General features: G+C 44.3%; 1 protein-coding gene across 2 annotated transcripts; it reads right to left on the reverse strand.

The window, feature by feature from the left end:
• Positions 1–7791: 7791 nt before the first annotated feature.
• LOC121533811 (pantothenate kinase 1) lies at positions 7792–25928 on the reverse strand. Of its 2 annotated transcripts, none has more exons than XM_041840120.1 (7): positions 25346–25928; positions 20148–20500; positions 17876–18135; positions 17111–17287; positions 16879–17002; positions 15549–15674; positions 7792–9516 (listed from the first exon to the last, which is right to left on the reverse strand). In XM_041840120.1, exons 1-7 carry the CDS (start codon positions 25671–25673, stop codon positions 9457–9459), a joined length of 1428 nt encoding a protein of 475 aa, XP_041696054.1. In that variant the 5' UTR covers positions 25674–25928; the 3' UTR covers positions 7792–9456. The 2 variants fall into 2 exon arrangements, with proteins under 2 accessions (XP_041696054.1, XP_041696137.1); XM_041840203.2 differs by lacking the exon at positions 25346–25928 and adding an exon at positions 24333–24589.
• Positions 25929–26523: the final 595 nt, after the last annotated feature.

Below are 26523 nucleotides of genomic sequence, written 5' to 3' on the forward strand. Positions count from 1 at the left end.
TATATAGTCCTCTTCAGTTTCCCCGCTCTTTTATTGCTCCGCCCACTTCCTTTGTCCCTGAGGACGGGCTGAACTATTACTCCAACCAATCACCCGCTCCCCTGTACCTCACCCCCTCAAGCTGTAATCAATCAAGGAGATACCAAAGAGACAGAGGTCTAGCCCAAACTCTATTCAACCCTGGTGCCGCGCTCTTCACGATGTTTGAAGAGAGAGACAAAAGGCAGCCATGGATTTAAGTAAGAGCAAGCACTTTGACCCTAGGGCAGTTTTCCTCTACTCCCCCACACACACAGTGAAATGCCACAATAAAATTCCTAGCCCAGTAACAAACAATTCTAACTCAATGTTCGTGATTAACCCAGTTCTATCTTCTAATTTATTAATGAATATACATGACCGGTACGAAGACGGGGGCCTCACTGTGGTGACGGTCAGCGTTGGCCTTCTGACGACACACAGCGCGTTGGAGGTGAACATGGGCAGCGTTCCACGTCTCCTCTGCGCGCCGAAACCAGTCATCCACCGCAGGAGCTTCGGTCTGGCTCTGGTGCCACGGTGCCAAACTTTTGACGTGAACTGGGGACCTCAGTCAGACACTATATCCTCTGGTACCCCGTAGTGCCGGAAGACGTGTGTAAACAGGGCCTCCACAGTTTGCAGAGCCGTGGGGAGACCGGGCAGAGGAAGGAGGCGGCAGGCCTTCGAAAAGCAGTCCACAACGACCAGGATGGTGGTGTTCCCTTGAGAGAGGCAGATCAGTTTAAAAAATCAACACTCAAATGAGACCATGGTCTTTGTGGAACTGGTAAAGGCTGTAACTTACCCACTGGGAGGTGCCTAGGTGCCTTATTCTGGGCTCACACTGAGCAGGAGGAAACATACACCCTCACGTCCTTAGCCAAGGTAGGCCACCAGTACTTTTCGGTCAGGCAGCGTACTGTATGACCGATACCTGGGTGACCAGAGGAGGGTGACGTGTGTGCCCAGTAGATCAGACGATCACGGAAAAGCGCAGGCACGTACTGCAGCCCAGCTGGACACTGCGGTGGAGATGGATCTGTGCGTAATGCCTGCGCTATATCCCCGTCAATCGCCCACACTACCAGCGCCACAATGCATGAGTCTGGCAGTATGGGGGTATTGTCTCTGGGTCTCTCCTCTGTATCATACAGCCGGGACAATGCGTCTGCCTTCACGTTCTTCGTACCCGGAATGTATGACAGTATGAAATCAAACCGGGTGAAGAATAGGGCCCACCTGGCCTGGCGAGGGTTCAGCCTCCTCACTGCCCGGATGTACTCCAGGTTACGGTGGTCCGTCCAGACGAGGAATGGATGTTTCACCCCCTCGAGCAAATGTCTCCACATGGTCAGAGCTCGGACAACAGCCAACAGCTCCCGATCACCAACGCCGTAGTTCTGCTCCGCCGGGCTGAGCTTCTTTGAGAAGAACGCACAGGGGCGGAGCTTGGGTGGCGTGCCCGAGCGTTAAGACAGGACTGCTCCCATCCCAACCTTGGACGCATCCACCTCCACTACGAACGGTAGTGATGGATCGGGGTGGGCCAGTACCGGGGCCGAGGTGAACAGTTCCCTCAGGTTACTGAAGGCCCTGTCAGCCTCAGCAGACCAGCGGAGCTGGGACGGCCCACCCTTCAACAGAGATGTAATGGGAGCTGCGACCTTGCCAAAGCCCCGGATAAACCTCCGATAGTAGTTGGCGAAGCCAAGGAAGCGCTGCACCTCCTTTACCGTGGTTGGAGTCGGCCAATTACGCAAGGCTGGAATGCGGTCGCCCTCCATCTCCACACCTGTGGTAGAAATGCGGTATCCGAGGAAGGAGACGGACTGCTGGAAAAACATACACTTTTCTGCCTTAGCATAAAGGTAATTTTCCAACAGTCGGGCCAGTACTTTGCGAACCAGGGACACATGCTCGGCGCACGTAGCGGAATACACCAGGATGTCATCGATGTAGTCCGCTACACTGCGACCAAGCATGTCCCGAAACACCTCGTTCACAAAGGACTGGAAGACTGAGGGAGCATTCATCAAACCATACGGCATCACCAGGTATTCATAATGCCCCGTGGTTGTGCTGAATGCTGTCTTCCACTCATCTCCCTCTCGGATACGCACCAGGTTGTTCACACTCCTGAGATCTAATTTAGTGAAGAAGCGCGCTCCATGCAATGACTCAACCACTGACGGAATGAGGGGGAGAGGATAACTAAATCTAAACGTCTCCCTGTTCAGTGGTCGATAGTCAATGCACGGGCGCAGACCGTGTTTTTTGCGCAATGTTTATTGCGCAATCCCCCGCCCGATGAGGTGACAATTTAGTTGCTTTATTCTTGGAGAAAACTTGTGCCAGATCATGGTATTCGGGGAGAATGCGCACGGTGGAGGCACCGTCTGGACTTTCCACCGTGGTTGCACCAACGCAAACAACCATACACCTACCCTGACACTCTCGCGACCACCCCGTGTGAACCCTCTGCGGCCATGAGAAAGTGGGGTTGTGGAGTGCTAGCCACGGAATACCTAACACCACAGGGAAAGCAGGAGACTCAATGATGGAAAAAGTGACCTGCTCACAATGCGTCTCCTGTGTGATCATGGTGACTGGTACCGTGACTTCCTTTATCAACCCGGACCCTAATGGTCGACTATCAAGTGCTCTGATGGGGTGTGGAATGGATAGGGGAACTAATGAAATGCCCTGGCGGCGTGCGAAAGTTTTATCCATAAAGTTCCCAGCTGCGCCTGAATCTACTAGCGCCTTACACTTGGGAACTCTCATGTAATGAGGGAAGTATATGGGTATGGTACAGTGCACAGCAGAGGGCTCTGAACAAGTGTGGGTGCTCAATACCTGGGGTGATGCGAGATTGCCCTGCCGGCCGCCTCCTGACCCAAAAGAGCTCTGACGACAACGTGTGGTGGAATGTCCCTTCGTGCCACCCGATTGGCGCTGTCATCTTCCGCTCTCTCGGTGCGTGGTACCACCCAGCTCCATGAGCTCTGGATCCGCGTTGGTCGGGCGGGAACGGGCAGACCTCCTCCAGGACGTCCTCTGGTTGCCAGCAGGTTATCCAGACGAATGTCCATGTCCACCAGTTCGGTAAAAGACAAACTGGTGTCACGACAGGCTAGATCCCGTCGGACGTCCTCCCGTAGATGGCACCGGAACTGGTTGATCAGGGCCTGCTTGTTCCACCCGGATCCGGCTGCCAGAATCTGGAACTCCAGCGCGAACTCCTGTACTGTCCTCGTCCCCGGCCTCAAGTGGACCAGCTGCTCACCCGCCTCTCGACCCTTGGGCGGGTGATCGAAAACCGCCCGAAGTAGTCCTCCAACGCGGCTCCTTCTTCTCTCCAAACCGCGTTGGCCCACTCCAGGTCTTTCACCGAGAGGCAGGAAATGAGGACGGACACCTGCTCTCGATCTGATGGCGCCGGCCTGACACTGGAGCAGTACAGCTCCAGTTGGAGAAGGAATCCCTGACATAGAGCCGGCATCCATCGAACGCCCATGGTCGAGATATCTGGATCCCTCCGGGTGCTGTGATGTAGGTGGCTGGATCCGGTTGGCCTGCTGGTCTCGACGGATCAGTTCCTCTTTTCTCCAGGCATTGGACGACCTGAAGAACCCGATCCATCGCTTCCCCCAAGCTGGCCAGCATAGTGGAATGTTCCTGGACCCTTGCCACTATTCCAGGCATGCGCTCCTCTCCTGCTGACTCCATAGAGTGTGTGTGATTCTGTGATGAGGTGTGAATGACGGAGTCAGGCGCAGGAGGTAAAACACCGAAATCAGTTTTTTCAGTGTACATGAATAAAGCGCAGCAAGAGTCAAAACGAAACTAGCACAAGGGAAAAATCCACCTTGGCTACATACAAGGAAAGAGTAGCTCAACTAAGCTACTCACTCTCACAATGAACAATCACTCACAAAGGACAAGGGGGCAGAGGGAACACTTATACCCAGACTAATGAGGGAATGAGTACCAGGTGTGTGTGACAAGACAAGACAAGACAAGACAAATGGAGTGATGATAAATGGAGCGGTAGTGGCTAGTAAGCCGGTGACAACGAACGCTGAAACCTGCCCGAGCAAGGAGGAGGGGCAGCCTCGGCTGAATTCGTGACAAATTCAATACATGCACCGCACACATTTTGTAAGGCCTGCGAATTAACATTATGTACAAGCAACCGGTATCATTATATCCTCTTAATATGTCTTTAGGAATATTAAAAAGCTTTACAATGGTTAGATTTAATTTCTAAATCATGTGAATACTTTACGCCATTTTATATACATAATCTTGCATTTTAGACATTTAGCAGACGCTCTTATCCAGAGCGACTTACAGTTAGTGAGTGCATACATTTTTTCATACTGGTCCCCCGTGGGAATCGAGGAGTGTCTTTACCAATGCTATCTGCATGGTATGTCAACATGGATTGCAAAACAGATAGATGGATAGGGGACAGATGAGGACAGATACACTCTCTAAATTCTCATGACTGAAACATTTCCATTCACTAACCCCACATACTGTATAACACCTCAATTGATCTTCGTACTTGTTACAAACAATAATACAGCATATTCCTTAGTCCCCAAATTCCTGAAGGGAGGGGCCTATAATAGTCATGTTTTGCGATACTGGAAAAAAATTAAGGAAACGTTCCTCACTTAGTAAATACTTTATTACACAATGGGTGTACAAATGCAGAACAAAAAAAGGTTTCAATGAGCTCTCAGGCACACACAGACCTCTCCAACACAAAAACTCACACCTGCACACACACACAGGGTTGGGTAGGTTACTTTCTAAATGTAGTCCATCACAGTTACTAATTACCGGTCCAAAATTATAATCAGTAACGTAATTTTTGGATTACCCAAACTCAGTAAAGTACAGTAGATTACTCAGTTACTTTGGGATTACTTTCCCCTTAAGAGGCATTAGAAGAAGACAAAAAGGATCCATCAAAAGCATTTGGTGTGTCATCATAGTGGTCTCTGATTGGTGGTCATCATTTGGTGTGTCATCATAGTGGTCTCTGATTGGTGGTCATCCTTAGGTGTGTCATCACAGTGGTCTCTGATTGGTGGTCATCGTTTGGTGTGTCATCATAGTGGTCTCTGATTGGTGGTCATCATTAGGTGTGTCATCATAGTGGTCTCTGATTGGTGGTCATCATTAGGTGTGTCATCATAGTGGTCTCTGATTGGTGGTCATCCTTAGGTGTGTCATCACAGTGGTCTCTGATTGGTGGTCATCGTTTGGTGTGTCATCATAGTGGTCTCTGATTGGTGGTCATCATTAGGTGTGTCATCATAGTGGTCTCTGATTGGTGGTCATCATTAGGTGTGTCATCATAGTGGTCTCTGATTGGTGGTCATCATTAGGTGTGTCATCATAGTGGTCTCTGATTGGTGGTCATCATTAGGTGTGTCATCATAGTGGTCTCTGATTGGTGGTCATCATTAGGTGTGTCATCATAGTGGTCTCTGATTGGTGGTCATCATTAGGTGTGTCATCATAGTGGTCTCTGATTGGTGGTCATCATTAGGTGTGTCATCATAGTGGTCTCTGATTGGTGGTCATCATTAGGTGTGTCATCATAGTGGTCTCTGATTGGTGGTCATCATTAGGTGTGTCATCATAGTGGTCTCTGATTGGTGGTCATCATTAGGTGTGTCATCATAGTGGTCTCTGATTGGTGGTCATCATTAGGTGTGTCATCATAGTGGTCTCTGATTGGTGGTCATCATTAGGTGTGTCATCATAGTGGTCTCTGATTGGTGGTCATCATTAGGTGTGTCATCATAGTGGTCTCTGATTGGTGGTCATCATTAGGTGTGTCATCATAGTGGTCTCTGACTTCTGGTCAGACTCTCTCAGGTGGAACAAACTTCAACTTGCACCTTTTGTCAATGCTGATTTGAATGTCATTGAGAAAACAGAAAGCTGTCATGTATATTTTTTTTGCAAAAATCCTTTCTGAATTTAAAAGTAATCAAGTTTTTCAAAAGTATCTGTAATCTGATTACAATATTTTTGCTGGTAATGTAACTGATTACAGTTACATATTTTTTGTATTCAGATTACATGTAACTGATTGCATGTAATAATTTACTCCCCAACCCTGCGGGCGCACATGCGCGCACACACACACCATAAAACACTCTGTTTTCATACTTTGCCACACCTAAAAGAACCCTGGGGCACTCACTCCATAACATAGCAAAGTCAAGTCAGAACAAAATGGAGGCTGGACTACCAGAGGTTTCAGTGGTCAGAGGTTATGCCGAGTCTGTGTAATCAAAGGCACCCCATGATATTTGGAAGCTAAGGGTCGTACAGGAATTCCAAAGTCCATGTGAAAGTCTCTGATATACAGTTTAGTGAGTATATTATAAGTAGCAATATACAGAGCCTGGTGAAAGTCTACGCACCCCTTGCACAGTTTTTACATTTTGCTGCCTTACATATTTGTGTACAAAATTATTCAATTCGATTTTCCCCCCTACTGATCTACACAACCTACTCGATATTTTCAGTGGGAAAAAAATACTATATACTATATAAGAAAACAAAGGTGTCTTGATTGCGTAGGTCTTCACACTCCAGAGTTCATAATTGGTGGAGGCACCTTTAGCAGCAATTACAGTTGTGAATAATATTGAATTAAATTCCACCAACTTTGCACAACTTTTAGGGCAACATCCATGTATTTCCATTATTTTTGTCAAAATTGCTCAGCGATGGACAGCGATATTTAAGCCTTGTCTCAGATGTTTTATAAGCAGCACTGAGACTGGACCACTCAGGAACACTCAACACCTCTTGGAAAGCCATTCTAGTCTGTCTTTTGCATAAACATTTGTAGAATTGTCCCTAAAAATAACTCTATCCCAGGGTTAGGTTTTCAGAAGACTGAGGTAGGTTTTGCTCTAACTTTTAACCTGGGCTTTGCTCCTTTCATATTTATTTTGATCCTGACAAACTCTGATTTTCAAGCATATTTAAGTCAGCATTGAGACTGGACCACTCAACAACTATTGGAAAGCCATTCTAGTGTTTCAAGTTTCTTTGATCCTGACGAACTCCCCAGTCACCGTCGGTGACATTCCCATAATATGATGCTGCCACAATAAAGATCCTATTAAATACAGTGTTCTAATTACCATACTTGACCATACTCAAAGGGATATTAGGTGACTTAGAGTTATTTCTTAACCTCCCCTGATCTATGCCTGTATAAAAATGTATCCCAGACATGCTCATGAAGCTCATTGTTTGACATTGACTTTCCAACTGAGGGACCATACACAGACAGGGGTGTTATTAAATCATGAGAACCACTACTTTTGCAAACAGACGGACCTCATTCAACAAATGGTCATTTTTTCATTAAAGTATTTGCTCCTAAATGTATTTTAGATGTGCCACAGCGAGGGGTGTGAAGACCTTTGCAATCAATACTTATTCATTTCAGAACATTTCAAATGTTTCTTTCACTTTGAAAATGTGAAGTAGCTTGTGTAGATCCGTGGGAGAACATCTCAACTGAATCCCTTTTTAATTTGAAATTGAATTGAAGGCAGCAAAATGTGAAAACGGTGCAAGGGTCTGTAGACTTTCACAAGGCACTGTACGTATCACGAAATACTGTGCCTTCTTTACTAAGCAAGTCTTATAGGCACAACAGGAAAAGGCGGTACATCAGGAAGTGAATGCAACAAACTCAACATCTCATCAGGTTAGACAAAACAGTTTAGAGAACAGTTTTAATGACGGCAATGAAGCATGGCTGAATCTATGGCAAGGCCCAGGTCAGTAATCCAGTTCAATCAGGTTCAGAGTTACATATATTATTATTATTATAATTATTATTATTATTCGCCATGTTCTATACAGTAATGTAAAATCCATTAAGCACATTTGAAAATCTGTCCTAACGTACAACTGAAAACTCCCCCAGGTTGCATTGAGATTAAAAATAAACATGTATGAAGTTAGCTAAATCAGTCTGGGGATAAGTCCAAGATGGCACCTTTTGACCAAAATCATGGGCTCTGGTCAAAAGTAGTGCACTATATAGGGAATAGGGTGATCTGTTCCAAAGTATCACACTATATGGAATAGGGTGCCATTTCAGAAGCAGCCTGGGTTTATCGTTTGGATGAGGAGGTTGGTCACGGGGCCCTCTGAAGAGGGCAGGAAGGCAGAAGGGGTATGCAGCACACAGCGGTTCACAGGCCAGCTATGCAGTTTCACTTGAAACCAAATGCCATCATGAAATTTAACCGAGAGATACAGTAGGAGAATCAAATCTCCTTTCGACTAGAGTACTCAATACAGTACGTCCAAAACATATTCAATTACAATCATAAAACACATACTGATTATTACAGGTAGGAAGTCAAGCAGAAATGGACCCCCTCTTTGATGAGAATGAAAACAGAACTGTAGAATTAACTATTTATAGAACTCTTGAAAAGTCACTTCATGACTCACAATGGACACTTTGTATCGCACCTGCTAGGCTAGTCCATGTCAGTGAGTCGGCTTTTCTGAGGAACATCTCTACTTTGTGAAGTTTCTAAGGATCATTTAGTACTGAATGCTTGGTCCCAAAGTTAACGGTTTCATTAAAACAGCGACGGAATTATAAGGCATGGGACAGGGAAGGATAGACAGAATACTGGATTCAAGTGAATGCAGAGGAAGGATTTGGGGAACTGGTCATTCCACTGCTACTGATAAAAAATATCCATTATATTAAATGTTCTATGAGGTATTGCAGTGTGTTATTACACAAAATCAACCCGCAACATTTTTTGTCAAATTTAGCTACTGCTTAATGGTCAATATTTCACAAATTGGCCAAACCACAGATGACAGGTTGACAGAATGGGTTGATAGAGTAACTGCTTACGATTCATATGTACAGTAGGATAATACATTTGATTATATCTCAAATGATATCACAGAACACTGGGTTAGGATGATTGATTAGGAAAAAAGTGTGAAGGATAGTTGAAAGCTAATGCTCATAAGTTAAAGATCATTTTAACTACTTACATCTTGTAAAAAGAAAAGAACAAATAAGGAATCAAAGAAAAACACACATATGATCAGGAATCAGTAGGGTTTGGCTTAAGCACACTATATACAGCAAGTACCAGGAAGGTTTACTTTTCAGTGGCAAATAAAATGCCAACCTCATCTCCTCCAGCCTGCATTCATAATATAAAAAATCAGTTTTCTAAAACATCAGCAGACGAGGAGGAGGAGGATAATTAGTAGAACCTCTTAAAACAGTTAAATTATTCAAATGGGTTTTTCCCCATTTTGGCCAGTCAGTGGCTTTTCCGGAACTGTAGAGCAGCAGCGTCTTACGGTCAGAGTTTCGTCTGCGTCCGTCTGTCTGTCTTAAAGGTCGTCTGTGATTCTCAGTAGCTCCAGGAAGGCACCGACGGCCCCAAAATAACCCTATAAAACACAGAGGGCTCAGGTCAGTTCATTATCTGATCAGGTATTTGACCAAGTTATTATCATCAGCAACCTTGAGATTCCTGCTCAGCGCCCAATCGTAACCTATCCATATACACTGCTCAAAAAAATAAAGGGAACACTTAAACAACACAATGTAACTCCAAGTCAATCACACTTCTGTGAAATCAAACTGTCCACTTAGGAAGCAACACTGATTGACAATACATTTCACATGCTGTTGTGCAAATGGAATAAACAACAGGTGGAAATTATAGGCAATTAGCAAGACACCCCCCAATAAAGGACTGGTTTTGCAGGTGGTGACCACAGACCACTTCTCAGTTCCTATGCTTCCTGGCTGATGTTTTGGTCACTTTTGAATGCTGGCGGTGCTTTCACTCTAGTGGTAGCATGAGACGGAGTCTACAACCCACACAAGTGGCTCAGGTAGTCCAGCTCATCCAGGATGGCACATCAATGCGAGCTGTGGCAAGAAGGTTTGCTGTGTCTGTCAGCGTAGTGTCCAGAGCATGGAGGCGCTACCAGGAGACAGGCCAGTACATCAGGAGACGTGGAGGAGGCCGTGAGAGGGCAACAACCCAGCAGCAGGACTGCTTCCTCCGCCTTTGTGCAAGGAGGAGCAGGAGGAGCACTGCCAGAGCCCTGCAAAATGACCTCCAGCAGGCCACAAATGTGCATGTGTCTGCTCAAACGGTCAGAAACAGACTCCATGAGGGTGGTATGAGGGCCCGACGTCCACAGGTGGGGGTTGTGCTTACAGCCCAACACCGTGCAGGACGTTTGGCATTTGCCAGAGAACACCAAGATTGGCAAATTCGCCACTGGCGCCCTGTGCTCTTCACAGATGAAAGCAGGTTCACACTGAGCACATGTGACAGACGTGACAGAGTCTGGAGACGCCGTGGAGAACGTTCTGCTGCCTGCAACATCCTCCAGCATGACCGGTTTGGCGGTGGGTCAGTCATGGTGTGGGGTGGCATTTCTTTGGGGGGCCGCACAGCCCTCCATGTGCTTGCCAGAGGTAGCCTGACTGCCATTAGGTACCGAGATGAGTTTCTCAGACCCCTTGTGAGACCATATGCTGGTGCGGTTGGCCCTGGGTTCCTCCTAATGCAAGACAATGCTAGACCTCATGTGGCTGGAGTGTGTCAGCAGTTCCTGCAAGAGGAAGGCATTGATGCTATGGACCGCCCGTTCCCCAGACCTGAATCCAATTGAGCACATCTGGGACATCATGTCTCGCTCCATCCACCAACGCCACGTTGCACCACAGACTGTCCAGGAGTTGGCGGATGCTTTAGTCCAGGTCTGGGAGGAGATCCCTCAGGAGACCACCTCATCAGGAGCATGCCCAGGCGTTGTAGGGAGGTCATACAGGCACGTGGAGGCCACACACACTACTGAGCCTCATTTTGACTTGTTTTAAGGACATTACATCAAAGTTGGATCAGCCTGTAGTGTGGTTTTCCACTTTAATTTTGAGGGTGACTCCAAATCCAGACCTCCATGGGTTGATACATTTGATTTCCATTGATCATTTTTGTGTGATTTTGTTGTCAGCACATTCAACTATGTAAAGAAAAAAGTATTTAATAAGATTATTTCATTCATTCAGATCTAGGATGTGTTATTTTAGTGTTCCCTTAATTTTTTTGAGCAGTGTATATGCAGATGATCTGTTGTTGACCCTTTTCATGGTACAATTAGGAGACTAAAACAACAACAAGTGTGCTGCTTGAGTACATGAAACTTAATTATTTAAACATTTAACATTTAAGTCATTTAGCAGACGCTCTTATCCAGAGCGACTTACAAATGATGTTTTCACACACACAATATCCTCTCTGCACGCATTCTGACCTTTGAACTGAAGCATTGGGAAAGTTATGTCCCAGCCAGGTATTCGTTTGGGGTAGAGATCGCAGAAATGGAGGTGTGGTAAAGGTGTGTCTACAGATACGCGTATTCTGACCTTTACTTAATTCCCTCATAATTCCACCACCTTCACGAGCAAGGAAACCATGAAAAAGGTCAAGCAACCTATCGGTTCCAAGTGGAAAAACACCAACTTTTTCCCCCCGATAGAAATAACACCATTCTCCAAGCACTGTAATTTACTATTGATAAGAGAGTAATCCTTTCAGATAAGCGGATTGTAAATATAAATGATGAAATGTTTACTTACAAGCCATTAACCAACAATGCAGTTCAATAAATAAAGTTACGAAAATATTTACGAAATAAACTAAAAAAAACAAAAAATAAGTAACACAACTAAATTACATAACAGTAACGAGGCTATATACAGGGGGTACCGATACCGAGTCAATGTGCCGGGGTACAGGTTAGTCAAGGTAATTTGTAAAGTGACTATGCATAGACAATAAACAGCGAGTAGCAGCAGTGTAAAAACAAAGGGGGGGGGGGGTGGGGTCTGGGTGGCCATTTTATTAATTGTTCAGCAGTCTTATGGCTTGGGGGTAGAAGCTGTTAAGGAGCCTTTTGGTCCTAGACTTGGCGCTCCGGTACCGGAGTCTATTACTTGGGTGACTGGAGTCTTTGACAATTTTTTGGCCCTTCCTCGGACACCGCCTGGTATATAGGTCCTGGATGTCAGGAAGCTCGGCCCCAGTGATGTACTGGGCTGTACACACTACCCTCTGTAGCGCCTTAGGGTCGGATGCCGAGCAGTTGCCATACCAGGCGGTGATGCAACCGGTCAGGATTCTCTCGATGGTGCAGCTGTAGAACTTTTTAGGATCTGGGGACCCATGCCAAATCTTTTCAGTCTCCTGAGGGGGAAAATGTGTTGTTGTGCCCTCTTCACAACTGTCTTGGTGTGTTTGGACCATGATAGTTTGTTGGTGATTTGGACACCAAGGAACTTCAAACTCTCGACCTGCTCCACTTCAGCCCTGTCGATGTTAATGGGGGCCTGTTCGGCCCTCCTTTTCCTATAGTCCACGATCAGCTCCTTTGTCTTGCTCACATTGAGGGAGAGGTTGTTGTCCTGGCACCACATTGCCAGGTCTCTGACCTCCTCCCTATAGGCTGTCTCATCATTGTCTGTGATCAGGCCTACCACTGTTGTGTCGTCAGCAAACTTAATGACGGTGTTGGAGTCGTGCTTGGCCACACGGTCGTGGGTGAACAGGGAGTACAGGAGGGGACTAAGCACGTACCCCTGAGGGGCCCCAGTGTTGAGGATCAGCATGGCGGATGTGTTGTTACCTACCCTTATGTAGGTATTACAGACTCGGTCAGGGAGAGGTTGAAAATGTCAGTGAAGACACTTGCCAGTTAAAAGGCATTTAGCTCGTCTGGTAGGCTCGCGTCACTGGGCAGCTCGCGGTTGGGTTTCCCTTTGTAGCCCATAATAGTTTTCAAGCCCTGCCACATCCGACGAGCGTCAGAGCCGGTGTAGTAGGATTCAATCATATTCCTGTACTGACGCTTTGCCTGTTTGAGGATTAATCTGAGGGCATAGCGGGCTTTCTTATAAGCGTCCGGATTAGTGTCCCACTCCTTGAAAGCGGCAGCTCTAGCCTTTAGCTCGGTGCGGATGTTGCCTGTAATCCATGGCTTCTGGTTGGGATATGTACGTACGGTCACTGTGGGGATTACGTCGTCAATGCACTTATTGATGAAGCCGGTGACTGAGGTGGTATACTCCTCAATGCCATTGGATGAAGTCCCCGGCCACTAGAATCGCCGCTTCCGGATGAGCATTTTCTTGTTTGCTCATGGCCTTATATAGCTCGTTGAGTGCGCTCTTAGTGCCAGCATCGGTTTGTGGTTGTAAATAGAAAGCTACGAATAATATAGATGAGAACCCTCTTGGTATTCTACCTCAGGCGAGCAATACCTCGAGACTTCTTTAATATTAGACATCGTGCACCAGCAGTCATTGACAAATAGACACACACCCCCGCCTCTCGTCTTACCAGACGTAGCTGCTCTGTCCTGCCGATGCACGGCGAAGCCAGCCAGCTCTATATTATCCGTGTCGTCGCTCAGCCACGTCTCGGTGAAACATCAGATATTACAGTTTTACTGTCCCGTTGGTAGGATAGTCTTAATCGTAGATTTTCCAGTTTGTTTTCCAATGATTGCACGTTGGCCAATAAAACAGAGGGTAATGGTGGTTTACCTACTCATCAGCAAATTCTTACAAGGCACCAAACCCTCCTCCCCCTTTTTCTCTGTCTTTTCTTCACACTGATGACGGGGATTTGGGCCTTGTCTTGACAAAGAAGTATATTCTTCGCGTCAGACTCATTAAATAAAAAAATCTTTGTCCATTTCGAGGTGAGTAATTGCTGATTTGATGTCCAGAAGTTATTTTCGGTCATAAGAGAAGGTAGCAACAACATTATGTACAAAATGAGTTACAAACAATGCGAAAAAACTAACAAAATAGCACAGTTGGTTAGGAGCCCGTAAAACGGCAGCCATCCCCTCCGGCGCCATGTGGTCTGTATATGGCTGGAAAGGAATAAATGGAATGGTAATCGAACTAATCAAACACATTGTTTCCATGTGTTTAATTCCATTCCATTCACTCCATTTGAGCTATTATTATGAGCCGTCCTCCCCTCAGCAGCCTCCTGTGCCACATATATTTATAACTGTCACTTAGTGTTCGTTTCAATTTGTAGCCTACATTTTAGCATCATTCGTTTACCTTTCTTTCCTCGGTCACGTCTGTGTGGTCGTTCATGAGAGTCTCTAGCAATAGTGGATCATATTAGGCTAACGTCTTACAAGTTGTGCAATAATTTGGGACATGAAGCCTATTGGAATCGTTATGGAACGCAGACCACACGTAGCAGGTTAAACCTGGAGCCTGCCGCACAGTTCACGAAGACTGGACCATTGTCATTACAGTTCCATGATTAGTGAGGATTAGGGTAGATTTATAGAACTATTGTTCAACCACTATTCTACACTTTCTTCCCCATCCAATATTTCATGGCTTGAACAATTGAATATGGCAACTTTCAGGAAGAATCAACAACTGTATTTTTGATTCACCAATATATTTTGTGCGTAAATGCTCTCCAAACCAGTCTTTTTCATTATTCATGAATATTTTCTGAGCCCTAAATAATTTACAAGATCAGAGTATTTTTAAATCTACCAATTGGTGCTGAAACGGAGACGAATATGCATATATTTAGATGGATTTCTTTCATTGATCTCTAATATTCTGAACCCATTCTTTCAATTTATTCTAGTGAGTCTTCAGAAAAATCTAATTAAAAGGTACACCATATTTAAAGGGATTGCTTTTGATAAATGTACTGAAAACCCTATTGAATGAAAACTCCACGATAAAATCTATTGGCCAACAAGTGGGAGGGTTTTTAGCGGGCGTAAGGGAGACACACCCACAAAGCGTGTTACGCACCTGCACAAGGTAAGTCTGAATACTACTGAGCCAAGCCATAAGACCGCTGAACAATTCATCAAATGGCCACCCGGACTATTTACATTGCCCCCCCCCTTTGTTTTTACACTGCTGCTACTCGCTGTTTATTATAATCTATACATAGTCACTTTACCCCTACCTACATGTACAAATTATCAACTAACCTGTACACCTGCACATTGACTCAGTACCAGTACACCCTGTATATAGCCTCGTTATTGTTATTTTATTGTGTCACTTTTATTTTATTTTTAACTTTAGTTTATTTAGTAAATATTTATTAACTCTATTTCTTGAACTGCATTGTTGGTTAAGAGCTTGTAAGTAAGCATTTCACTGTAAGGTCTACACCTGTTGTATTCGACGCATGTGACAAATAAAATTTGATTTGAAGTGCTTAAATCAAAACGCGTAAAAAAAGCTTAGATTTCCTAAGTCTGAATCGGCCCCTTAGAGCACAGAAACATCCCTCACACTACACATACTTTGTACAAATTGCATTGTGAAGTGACTCAGTGACACTGCCCTTAGATCAATGCATTCCAATGAGCATATGACCATATCGCAAACTACTTACCTCATGCTCTAAGAAGAGAGCTTTTAATTGTCCTTTGGACCAAAAGTCCATGGCGTACGCAAGCAGCTTCGTTGACACAGTATTGATTCTCAGGAAATTCCCAACAAACACCACTCTTTCAATTTTCTGAAAGACAACATTGAACCATTGGTAAACCAGACTTTTTTAGAATGACTGTTTCACAAAGCAAGACAGAATGCGATATTTTAAAAGTAATTTATGTCCACAAAAATATTAGTTTGAAGACCTTGGGCCTACTCTCAGATTAATAGCATAGATGGGTGTCTGGCTGCCATCTAGGGGAGAGAACCTGAAGTAACAGCAGTGGAAGAATCTGTCTTATGCTTCAGTGACTGAGCAGCAAGGGAGAGAAAGGTTGAGCAATAGCCAATAATGAACAGCTCAACATCTGTTAATGACATAGTTGCGGGGCTGCCAGAATAACAAGACTGTTCATTCTAAATAAAAATCCACCAAAGCAAAAAAGGCAGTATACTGTTCAGGCATGTCGTAAGACTTCCCCCAATTAATTCACTGGACTCTACATGCATAGGTAGCTAGAAACACTTGTGCACATTGCGCTCAAAACATTACAATGGGGTTGCTCAAGGGGCAGTGAACTGCACCACAGTACGAATTGAATCGGACTGAGACCACCCCTTTTTGAGCGAACCACGATGCGTTGTTTAGTGTGCTCCCGAGTGCGGATAGTGTTCACACCAGTCCGGAAATAAAACACCAAAGTTCGTAAATAAAACACCAAATTAATTTGGTCTGAAAGCCCCCCTAAGGTTCTATCTGCAAAAATATGATTCTGAGATAATTGGATTTAAAGTTCCGAACCCTCATTGGTTTGAATAGTGTCAGCAATTTTATCTTGTATTCTTTTGAACTTAACAACATGAATTGGGGTATTTAGAGTACTATATACTGTAGGTAGAGAACATTTTAGGTTCTAAAATGTAGGTAGAGAACAAGCTTTTACTGTTGTTGTTCTGTGTGCTTTGATAGCCCTGTACAATGCTGCTTGATCTCCATGCCACAAGGCAACACTGTAAAGAAGCTGAAAGAACACAGAGTCCATTCCCATCATCCATCACACTGGCTGTCCACTTCACTCCTTTGTTTCATGATGAAAGAAAATAACGGTGAGAACTTTTACCCTTCTGTCACACCCCAGTATGCTCCAGGTAACTGACAAAATAAAGGAAACACCAACAAGTGTTCCCATTATTTTTGTCAGTTACCTGTATATTCTCACTATTTGAATGACTCAACGAAGTAAAACGGAATTTGATTGCTAATGTGACAACAATCTTTGCCTTCGTACCTCATTAACCGCACACATACGAGCAATAGAACCAATGTTGTTGGTGATGGTGACGAGAGTGGCTCGGGCTAGGTCCTCCTTACTGATGCTGTCACGCTTCTCCTTGCTCATCATATGACCAAAACTGCAATAAATAATTCATTGGGTTAGTTTCCATTATACTCCGTTTTCCAAGCATATTGTTACTTGAGGTCTTGAGGTAACAACATATATTAGTTAACTTAGACCTCACCTAGATGCAACAGTAGACCCCTGGAGCCCGAAGCGTTCATAGTCTCCTCCGTAGATGTCCTTCACCAGTTTGTCCACGTTGCTGCTGTCCCCCTTCGCCGCCATTTCCAGGGCCTCCTCAAATGTCTCGCAGCCAGTCAGCAAGCAGCACAGGCCTAGGAACGTCCCACCTCCCAAACTGTGGGGGACAGGCAATTATGTGAGCTACTACTCTATGGGTTGTACATATCTGTTTAGCTTGCAGGAAACAACCCACTGGGCTTTCTACGATATTTCTACGTATAGTTTTGGTTTATATTTGGTTGAGTTGTCAACTAATGTGAATTCAACGTGAAATCAACAAAAAAAATGCACTGGGTCATTGGATTTAGGTTAAAGGTTGGGTCAAAAAAACACACACAAAAAAAAAAAAATCCCTGACTGAATTTTTTTCACATCCAGAAATGTTTCCACTGAGATTCAACGTTAAATAAGATTCTATAAAAAAAATGATTTTTTAAAATTTAAATGACATGGAAACAACATTGATTCAACCAGTTTTGCCCAGTTGGAAAGTTTTATTTGACTAAGAAGTTATTAACTAGTTGTCATGGTAACTATTATCTACACTCAAAACATGAATACATTGAAAACAGATGGATGCGAGCAAGATATTGTGACAGAACTGTGTTATCAGATTAAATACATACAGCTATCATGATGTGGAGTGACACAGAATGACCTCTGTTTGCTTACACTAAAACAGCATCAGATGACATTTATTTACCTGGTGCCTGTGACCCGTTTGTAGTTGTCCTTCGAATAGACTGCCAGGATGCTGACGCCCGAGCCAATGTTTACCAACAACATGGGGAAGGGGTTGTCAAGGCAACACGTTCTCTTGACACAGTTCTCACTTTCGGGGTCGGAGGGGTTCTCGAAAAAGTAGCACTCTGGATGGCCATTGAACCCCACTGAGTCCACATAGAGAAGCCCCTGGATAAGACAATCCAGTTCGTCTAGCTTCTGTAGCTCTAGGTTGGCGATCTGGGAGATGGAAAGCATAAGATCTATAAGACAGAAGGAGAAACTGGAGTGGTTTTGATATGCAATGGTAACTCCTCCAAGTTTGAGCATGCTGTCTGTAACATACCTAGAGGGTGTGAGGGAAAAAAAAGTATTTGATCCCCTGCTGATTTTGTACGTTTGCCCACTGACAAAGAAATGATCAGTCTATAATTTTAATGGTAGGTTTATTTGAACAGTGAGAGACAGAATAACAACAAAAAAATCCAGAAAAACGCATGTCAAAAATGTTATAAATTGATTTGCATTTTAATGAGGGAAATAAGTATTTGACCCCCTCTCAATCAGAAAGATTTCTGGCTCCAAGGTATCTTTTATACAGGTAACGAGCTGAGATTAGGAGCACACTCTTAAAGGGAGTGCTCCTAATCTCAGTTTATTACCTGTATAAAAGGTCCACAGAAGCAATCAATCAATCAGATTCCAAACTCTCCACCATGGCCAAGACCAAAGAGCTCTCCAAGGATGTCAGGGACAAGATTGTAGACACAAGGCTACACAAGGCTGGAATGGGCTACAAGACCATCGCCAAGCAGCTTGGTGAGAAGGTGACAACAGTTGGTGCGATTATTCGCAAATGGAAGAAACACAAAAGAACTGTCAGTCTCCCTCTGCCTGGGGCTCCATGCAAGATCTCACCTCGTGGAGTTGCAATGATCATGAGAACGGTGAGGAATCAGCCCAGAACTACACGGGAGGATCTTGTCAATGATCTCAAGGCAGCTGGGACCATAGTCACCAAGAAAACAATTGGTAACACACTACGCCATGAAGGACTGAAATCCTGCAGCGCCCGCAAGGTCCCCCTGCTCAAGAAAGCACATATACAGGGCCGTCTGATGTTTGCCAATGAACATCTGAATGATTCAGAGGAGAACTGATTGAAAGTGTTGTGGTCAGATGAGAACAAAATCGAGCTCTTTGGCATCAACTCAACTCGCCGTGTTTGGAGGAGGAGGAATGCTGCCTATGACCCCAAGAACACCATCCCCACCGTCAAACATGGAGGTGGAAACATTATGCTTTGGGGGTGTTTTTCTACTAAGGGGACAGGACAACTTCACCGCATCAAAGGGACGATGGACGGGGCCATGTACCGTCAAATCTTGGGTGAGAACCTCCTTCCCTCAGCCAGGGCATTGAAAATGGGTCGTGGATGGGTATTCCAGCATGACAATGACGCAAAACACACAGCCAAGGCAACAAAGGAGTGGCTCAAGAAGAAGCCCATTAAGGTCCTGGAGTGGCCTAGCCAGTCTCCAGACCTTAATCCCATAGAAAATATGTGGAGGAAGCTGAAGGTTCGAGTTGCCAAACGTCAGCCTCGAAACCTTAATGACTTGGAGAAGATCTGCAAAGAGGAGTGGAACAAAATCCCTCCTGAGATGTGTGCAAACCTGGTGGCCAACTACAAGAAACGTCTGACCTCTGTGATTGCCAACAAGGGTTTTGCCACCAAGTACTAAGTCATGTTTTGCAGAGGGGTCAAATAGTTATTTCCCTCATTAAAATGCAAATCAATTTATAAAATTTTTGACATGCGTTTTTCTAGATTTTGTTGTTGTTATTCTGTCTTTCACTGTTCAAATAAACCTACCATTAAAATTATAGACTGATCATTTCTTTGTCAGTGGGCAAACGTACAAAATCAGCAGGGGATCAAATACTTTTTTCCCTTACTGTACACCTACTCTCATCTAATCACATGAGAAACCATGTTGCCTTCAATGATCCCCCAGTGGTGGTTGTCCCACTGGCTATCCTAAGTTGAATGCACCAATTTGTAAGTCGCTCTGGATAAGAGCGTCTGCTAAATGACTTAAATGTAAATGTAAATTATCATGCCACGCGATCTTTAACTGACTAATGACACATGTAATAACACACAATAGCACATGAATTCACATAGTCTGTCACTATCAGTCACTCTCCCTGTCTGACAACACCCAACAGTTCCTCCAACCATCACGCACCGTCCTAAAGTCCTCCTCAAACTTGTAGGCCCCTCCGCCGGTGGCGCAGAGTGTGGTGTGCAGGCTGGAGAAGTTCTTATCTCGGCCCATCTGGATGAAGCCCAGCATGTCCTGGGTGGGGAAGCGGATGAAGTGCAGGTTGCCCTTCCGGCCGCACATGGTCAGGTTCTTCAGCTCCAGGTGGACGTCGCGGATGCCCGTGTTGCCGTAGGCCACGTTGGAGGTCAGGAAGTGGCGGATGCTCTTCAGGCTCTCCACCTCCTCCTGCTCCTCCTCCGCCGTGATGTCCTTGGGCTCGAAGTAGACCAACTTCACCAGGGTGCCGCCGATGTCCATCCCAAACCAGGGGAAGGCTGGAATAGAAAACAAAAGGTGTTTTAAGAGATGAGTTAGTCGTTTCAGGAAGAGCTTGGTCACCGTTGCCTGTAGAAAAGCACTGTTTAGCTCTTTAGAAATTATGCAAAATTATCTTTCGATAAATGGATACACAAGCTCTCAAAAGAGAGGGCTCTAGCGTTCTTTCTGTGTCACAACTAAGCTATTACTCCATATAGGTCAGGCCTACCAATCAACTGTGCAGACCTATGTTGCATTTTCTAACTTGATTTCACTGAAGACGAAACCATCATGTCATACTATGCACACGTCTTCTTATTAGTGATCACTAACATTTTTCTCTCTTTTTTGGAGAGAGGGAGAGGGGAGGAAGGGGAGGGGAGGGGAGGGAGGGAGAGGGGAGGAAGGGGAGGAAGGGAGAGGGGAGGAAGAGGAGGGAGGAAGAGGAAGAGGGAGGGAGGGAGTGGGGGTCCTCTGAAATTCACAGCAGTGTGTTCATTCTGCAACAAAAGCTGAGGGCTTTGTTGCCATAGAAACACCAGCATAGAGAGAAGACTGCCTGGAGAGCTTGCTCAACCCTCAATTAACTACTGAGTGTACAGTACAATGAATACTGTATGTAGTCAATACATAGGCAGGCAAACTGGTTCCTTCCCCCTGGCTTTTCAATCAATAGCACTTCATTTGACAGAAGGGTGTAAAGTCCCTTATGGTTCATTCCACAAACCAGCCCGGTTACATTCAACTCTGTGTGAAGCTACAGAAAAACAGGAACCAAAAGACATGCTTGAGGTGCTTAAAATAGTCAAATTTGAGATGTCATTGTTGATTTGGTTCTGGCTTGCAATGCAAAATGTACAATTTGTACCTCCTGTGGTTGATCCAAGATATCAGAGGTGTAATGGTGGTGTAATCTGGGTTGGACAATCGATTTCTAGGAACCTGACATAACATTGATGTATTGATCTGTGTAAATGTGTACTCTGGAATCTTTACTGACCTAATCACCTGATTTCAATACCTTCAGTCAGTGATTATTCAGACAGATCTTGCTTTGCAATGATTTCACTGTCATTTTACAGAGGAGATATTTGACTGAATGTTTCCATTTCTGCCATGCATTCTCAAGTAATGGCTAAACGATATTACTTTTACTGTAATTTCAATGTAGAGCTTATGACTTAATGTTTCCATTTATGCCACACTACCACGCCTTCACAGTTCATGTCTGAGCCCAGTCTCTAGTAGGCTGGTTTCCATTTACAGTGCATTTGGAAAGTATTCAGACCCCTTGGCTTTTTCCACATTTTTGTTACGTTACAGCCTTATTCTAAAACGTATTAAATCATTGTTTTTCTTCATCAATCTACACACAATACCCCATAATGACAATGTGAAACTGGTTTTTAGAAATGTTTGCAATTGGAGTCCACCTGTGGTAAATTCAATTGATTGGACATGATTTGGAAAGGCACACACCTGTTTATATAAGGTCCCACAGTTGACAGTGCATGTCAGAGCAAAAACCAAGCCATGAGGTCGAAGGAATTGTCCGTAGAGCTCCGAGACAGGATTGTGTTGAGGCACAGATCTAGGGAAGGGTACCAAAAAATGTCTGCAGCATTGAAGGTCCCCAAGAACACAGTGGCCTCCATCATTCTTAAATGGAAGAAGTTTGGAACCACCAAGACTCTTCCTAGAGCTGGCCGCCCAGCCAAACTGAGAAATCGGGGGAGAAGGACCTTGGTCATGGAGGTGACCAAGAACCCAATGGTCACTCTGATAGAGCTCCAGAGTTCCTATGGGAGAATCAGAAGGACAACCATCTCTGCAGCACTCCACCAATCAGGCCTTTATGGTAGAGTGGCCAGACGGAAGCCACTCCTCAGTAAAAGGCACATGTTAGCCTGCTTGGAGTCTGCCAAAAGGCACCTAAAGGACTCTCAGACCATGATAAATAAGATTCTCTGGTCTGATGAAACCAAGATTGAACTCTTTGCCTGAATGCCAAGCGTCACATCTGGAGGAAACCTGGCACCATCCCTACGGTGAAGCATGGTGGTGGCAGCATCATGCTGTGGGGATGTTTTTCAGCGGCAGGGACTGGGAGACTAGTCAGGATCGAGGGAAAGATGAACAGAGCAAAGTACAGAGAGATCCTTGATGAAAACCTGCTCCAGACCTCAGACTTGTCGCTCAGGACCTCAGACTGGGGCAAAGGTTCACCTTCCAACAGGATAACGACCCTAAGCACACAGCCAAGACAACGCAGGAGTGGCTTCGGGACAAGTCTCTGACTGTCCTTGAGTGGCCCAGCCAGAGCCTGGACTTGAACCCGATCTAATATCTCTGGAGAGACCTGAAAATAGCTGTTCAGCGACACTCCCCATCCAACCTGACATAGCTTGTGAGGATCTGCAGAGAAGAATGGGAGAAACACCCCAAATAAAGGTGTGCCAAGCTTGTAGCGTCATACCCAAGAAGACTCGAGGCTGTAATTGCTGCCAAAGGTGCTTCAACAAAGTACTGAGTAAAGGGTCTGAATACTTATGTAAATGTCATATTTCCATTTTTATTTTTAATACATGTGCAAAATTTTCTAAATAACTGTTTTTGATTTGTCATTATGGGATATTGTGTGTAGATTGATGAGGGGAATAAAACAATTTCATCCATTTTTGAATAAGACTGTAATGTAACAAAATGTTGAAAAAGTCAAGGGGTCTGAATACTTTCTGAATGCACTGAATGCCACACTACCACTCATTCTCAGTTAATGTCTGAGCCCAGTCTCTAGTAGGCTGAGTGAGGAGTATGGTAAGACCACAAACAGACAGCCCAAACAGAGGCTTGACATCTCAACCGAGGAGCAACCAGCAGGTCAATACATGCTCAGGCCTGGTGTGATTGCTGCTGAAGTGCAGTAAGAACATGTGCTGTAACCTGGTAGCCAGGGCACCGTGACTGGCAGCACTTATAGGTGAAAGGTGTGTTTATTCCCCCACCCAGAGAGCAAAGTTCTCAGCAGCTAGTCAGAGCAGAGCCTTACAGTGGTCACACACACATGCATGTGCAACAAAGGACCAAAGATCAAGTCAAGGATTTAATGCCATACATTTCCATAATTGAGTGACTGGCACAGCCTAGCTCCATTTGGTATTCAGTTCGTGGCATTCAAAGGGAACTACCAATTAGCTGACATCAGCAAATCATATTATGCTTATTCGATTGATCATACTGGAGGGCAGAGGAGGCTGGTGGGAGGAGCTATAGGAGGACAGGATCATTGTAATGGCTGGAATGGAATATTTGGAACGGTATTAAACAGATCAAACATATGGAAACAACATGTTTGACTCTGTCCCATTAATTATATTACAGCCATTACAATGAGCCCATCCTCCGATAGCTCATCCCACCAGCCTCCTCTGCTGGAGGGTAAACATTTGTATTTGTCTTCATGCCAAGTGGATTTTATCAACTTTCAACTATTGTTCACAATCACTCCTATTAAATTATATAATAGAAGCTGTCTGTTTGGATTCCAGACATATTTGATCAGTGCCCAGAGGAATGCAGACAAGCCAGCATAGTGTAGCAACCTCTTGGATGAATGGCTGAGCTGCATGCATTCACCACACAGATAAAGACAGCTTCTTACCAAAACAGCCAAATCGTTCCTGACGCCCAGTGTGTATAGCATTGCAGTATTCAAGAAATTAGGTAAATTGCTGTTTGTTTGCTGAGATTTGATTCAGCCACGGTAGCAAGAGATGTTAATAAGCAAATAAAAGTAAGTAAATACGTATATCTCAGCCCTTTAAAATACAGTAGAGTAGAAAATCTTACCTGGCTTTTTAACAATAAGCTTCATTGTGATCCTCAGGTCAAAGTGCTTATGGTCAAATACAATTCAATCCAAGACTTGGGCTATGAGTAGTAGTATCACTCAATCAGTCCTATTGCATTGTGGCATGATGTCGTCGCAGCAATAAAGCAGACTACACTTAACTGGCATGGTGAGTGACAAACTTGTTTTACAGCGTTATAGCGGAGACAGAGCAACATACTGTGTTGTTCATGGAGCTGGCTGCTCTGTCAGTTTCTTCAGCCAACCCCCTTAAGCAAGTACTGACGACTGATTGGTCAAAAGGAGCTGGCTCTCATATCAGCAGCGATTTCAGCACACCTCCTGACTTTGAAACGACCAATGAAATGGTTCAACGGACAACATCAAAGATCTCACAATTGCAAAGGGGAGGAGAGAAAGATGATACATCTCATGTTCTATTACCGGGAGGGTTACATTGAATCAAATAATATGTCGCATTAGTATATGATAATTTTTTTATAAACAATACAGAATTACTTATTTATGGTGCTTGATTCTTATTATTTGAGTAATTGTGCATTTCTCAGAAATAGCTGGAATGTAGTTGGAGGATACAGGAATAGGCTTACAAACAAATTCTCCACAAACATAGCGGGTAGGCTTGCTTATTGATATTCTTGGCAAAGCCTCGCAACACAAAGCGATATTCTATCCAGCAGCAGCAAGTCTAACTGGTTCATTGTTTCATGGAAATAGAGATGCCACCATAGAAAATCCAGGCGATCTTCACTTTCGATGTGTAATATCGGAAACCCAGAATGATGTGCAATCAATGCTTTGACAGAAAACCCTGCTGTGCTTGTCATTTCTGAGAGGATGCTTAGAAATTGCGTAGGGCAGATTTGACCGAATGTGTACAGTTTCAATGTCGTCTAATTTGCATAATGCAAATAAGTAGCCGATTTTTGACAGCCGACATGACAGTTAGCGTTGAGGCTAAAATATTGCATTACAATTGTATCCTACTTACGCGGTCTGCTCTTTTTGCCAGAATCCATTCTTCTCCTGAGTCTGCACCGCTTTAGAGGCGACCCATTATTATGGACGTCCTCCTGGACCTGAAGATCGCGGAAATGTTCAATTCCATTATGGCTACCACTACTACTACTACTACTACTACTACTACTACTACTACTACTACTACTACTACAGCCTTCACTACTACTGGTTCCGTTTGAACCTAAGGCATTGCAGCTCCCGTTGCCAGTTTGTGTAGGATGGAATCCATTTGTCACACCATTCTCTTGGCAAACGCCTGTTCTTTTCTGATCCGATGCTTTGCCACTAACGTTATCCATTTTTTTTTTTGCGCAGGGAAAGCACTAGCGGACAGTTTCAGACAATTAATCCGCTTTCTTCCGCAATGTTTCTTCAAAAGGACCGATGTCAGGCTATTTGGTAAAGATCTATTGCTACAGAAAATAATGATACCCCTTGCGTCGAAGTGGATAGTTGAACAATGTAACAACTGCTAGGACGTTCGGCTGAGGTAACTGTCGGTCATCTTGCTTCTTCATGCTCGTCTCTTGCTGCAGCTTCCGAGTTAAACAGCCGACAGCCTACGTCATTGTACAGGCTATTTCGTAGACCCCCCAAATTTCTCCTGGGGAAAAATTATTACATTTCTAAACTTGTCTTATTGCCATCTCCCATGGCCCAAATCAGTCGCAGTTATATTGTTACACATGAACTGACTGGGCTAAATGGACAGTTATTATTGTGTAATTATTATTGTAGTGTAGCCTATCAAAAACGGGGCTAATTAATTACATTCTTACACTGTAGGCCTGATAGGAACAATGTAACACGTCTCATTACAATAGGCTACAAGTAGGCCTAATAATAATCTCGGTTACCCAGAAGTAAAATTCTCTCGCGAAAGTTTCATTTGTCCACGAAAATCTGTTCACGAGAGATTAGCCTAATAAGAACACATAGTTTCCCATAAATAAATACAAATCTAAAACATAAATAGACAAAATAGCTAGCCCACATCTCTGAAGTCTTTAGAGTGGCAATCCGCAGATGAAACAATAACAAAGCCTGTTTCGGTAAAAAGATGAGGGATGACCATCCATGATATCAAAATGATAGTTTTAACCATGTTATGAGGCTATACAGTGTTTCCTTAGATTTACTTTGTTTACA

The sequence above is a fragment of the Coregonus clupeaformis genome, chromosome 1 (assembly GCF_020615455.1).
Source record: "Coregonus clupeaformis isolate EN_2021a chromosome 1, ASM2061545v1, whole genome shotgun sequence".
Lineage (NCBI taxonomy): Eukaryota > Metazoa > Chordata > Actinopteri > Salmoniformes > Salmonidae > Coregonus > Coregonus clupeaformis.

Coding starts and splice junctions, on each gene's coding strand:
- LOC121533811 (XM_041840120.1), bottom strand. CDS start 25,673: ATGGATAACGTTAGTGGCAAAGCATCGGATCAGAAAAGAACAGGCGTT. Junction 17,003..17,110: donor GGGTCTACTGTTGCATCTAG/GTGAGGTCTAAG, acceptor TATTTATTGCAG/TTTTGGTCATATGATGAGCA. Junction 9,517..15,548: donor CTCTCTTCTTAGAGCATGAG/GTAAGTAGTTTG, acceptor TGTGTTTTATAG/GGTTATTTTGGGGCCGTCGG.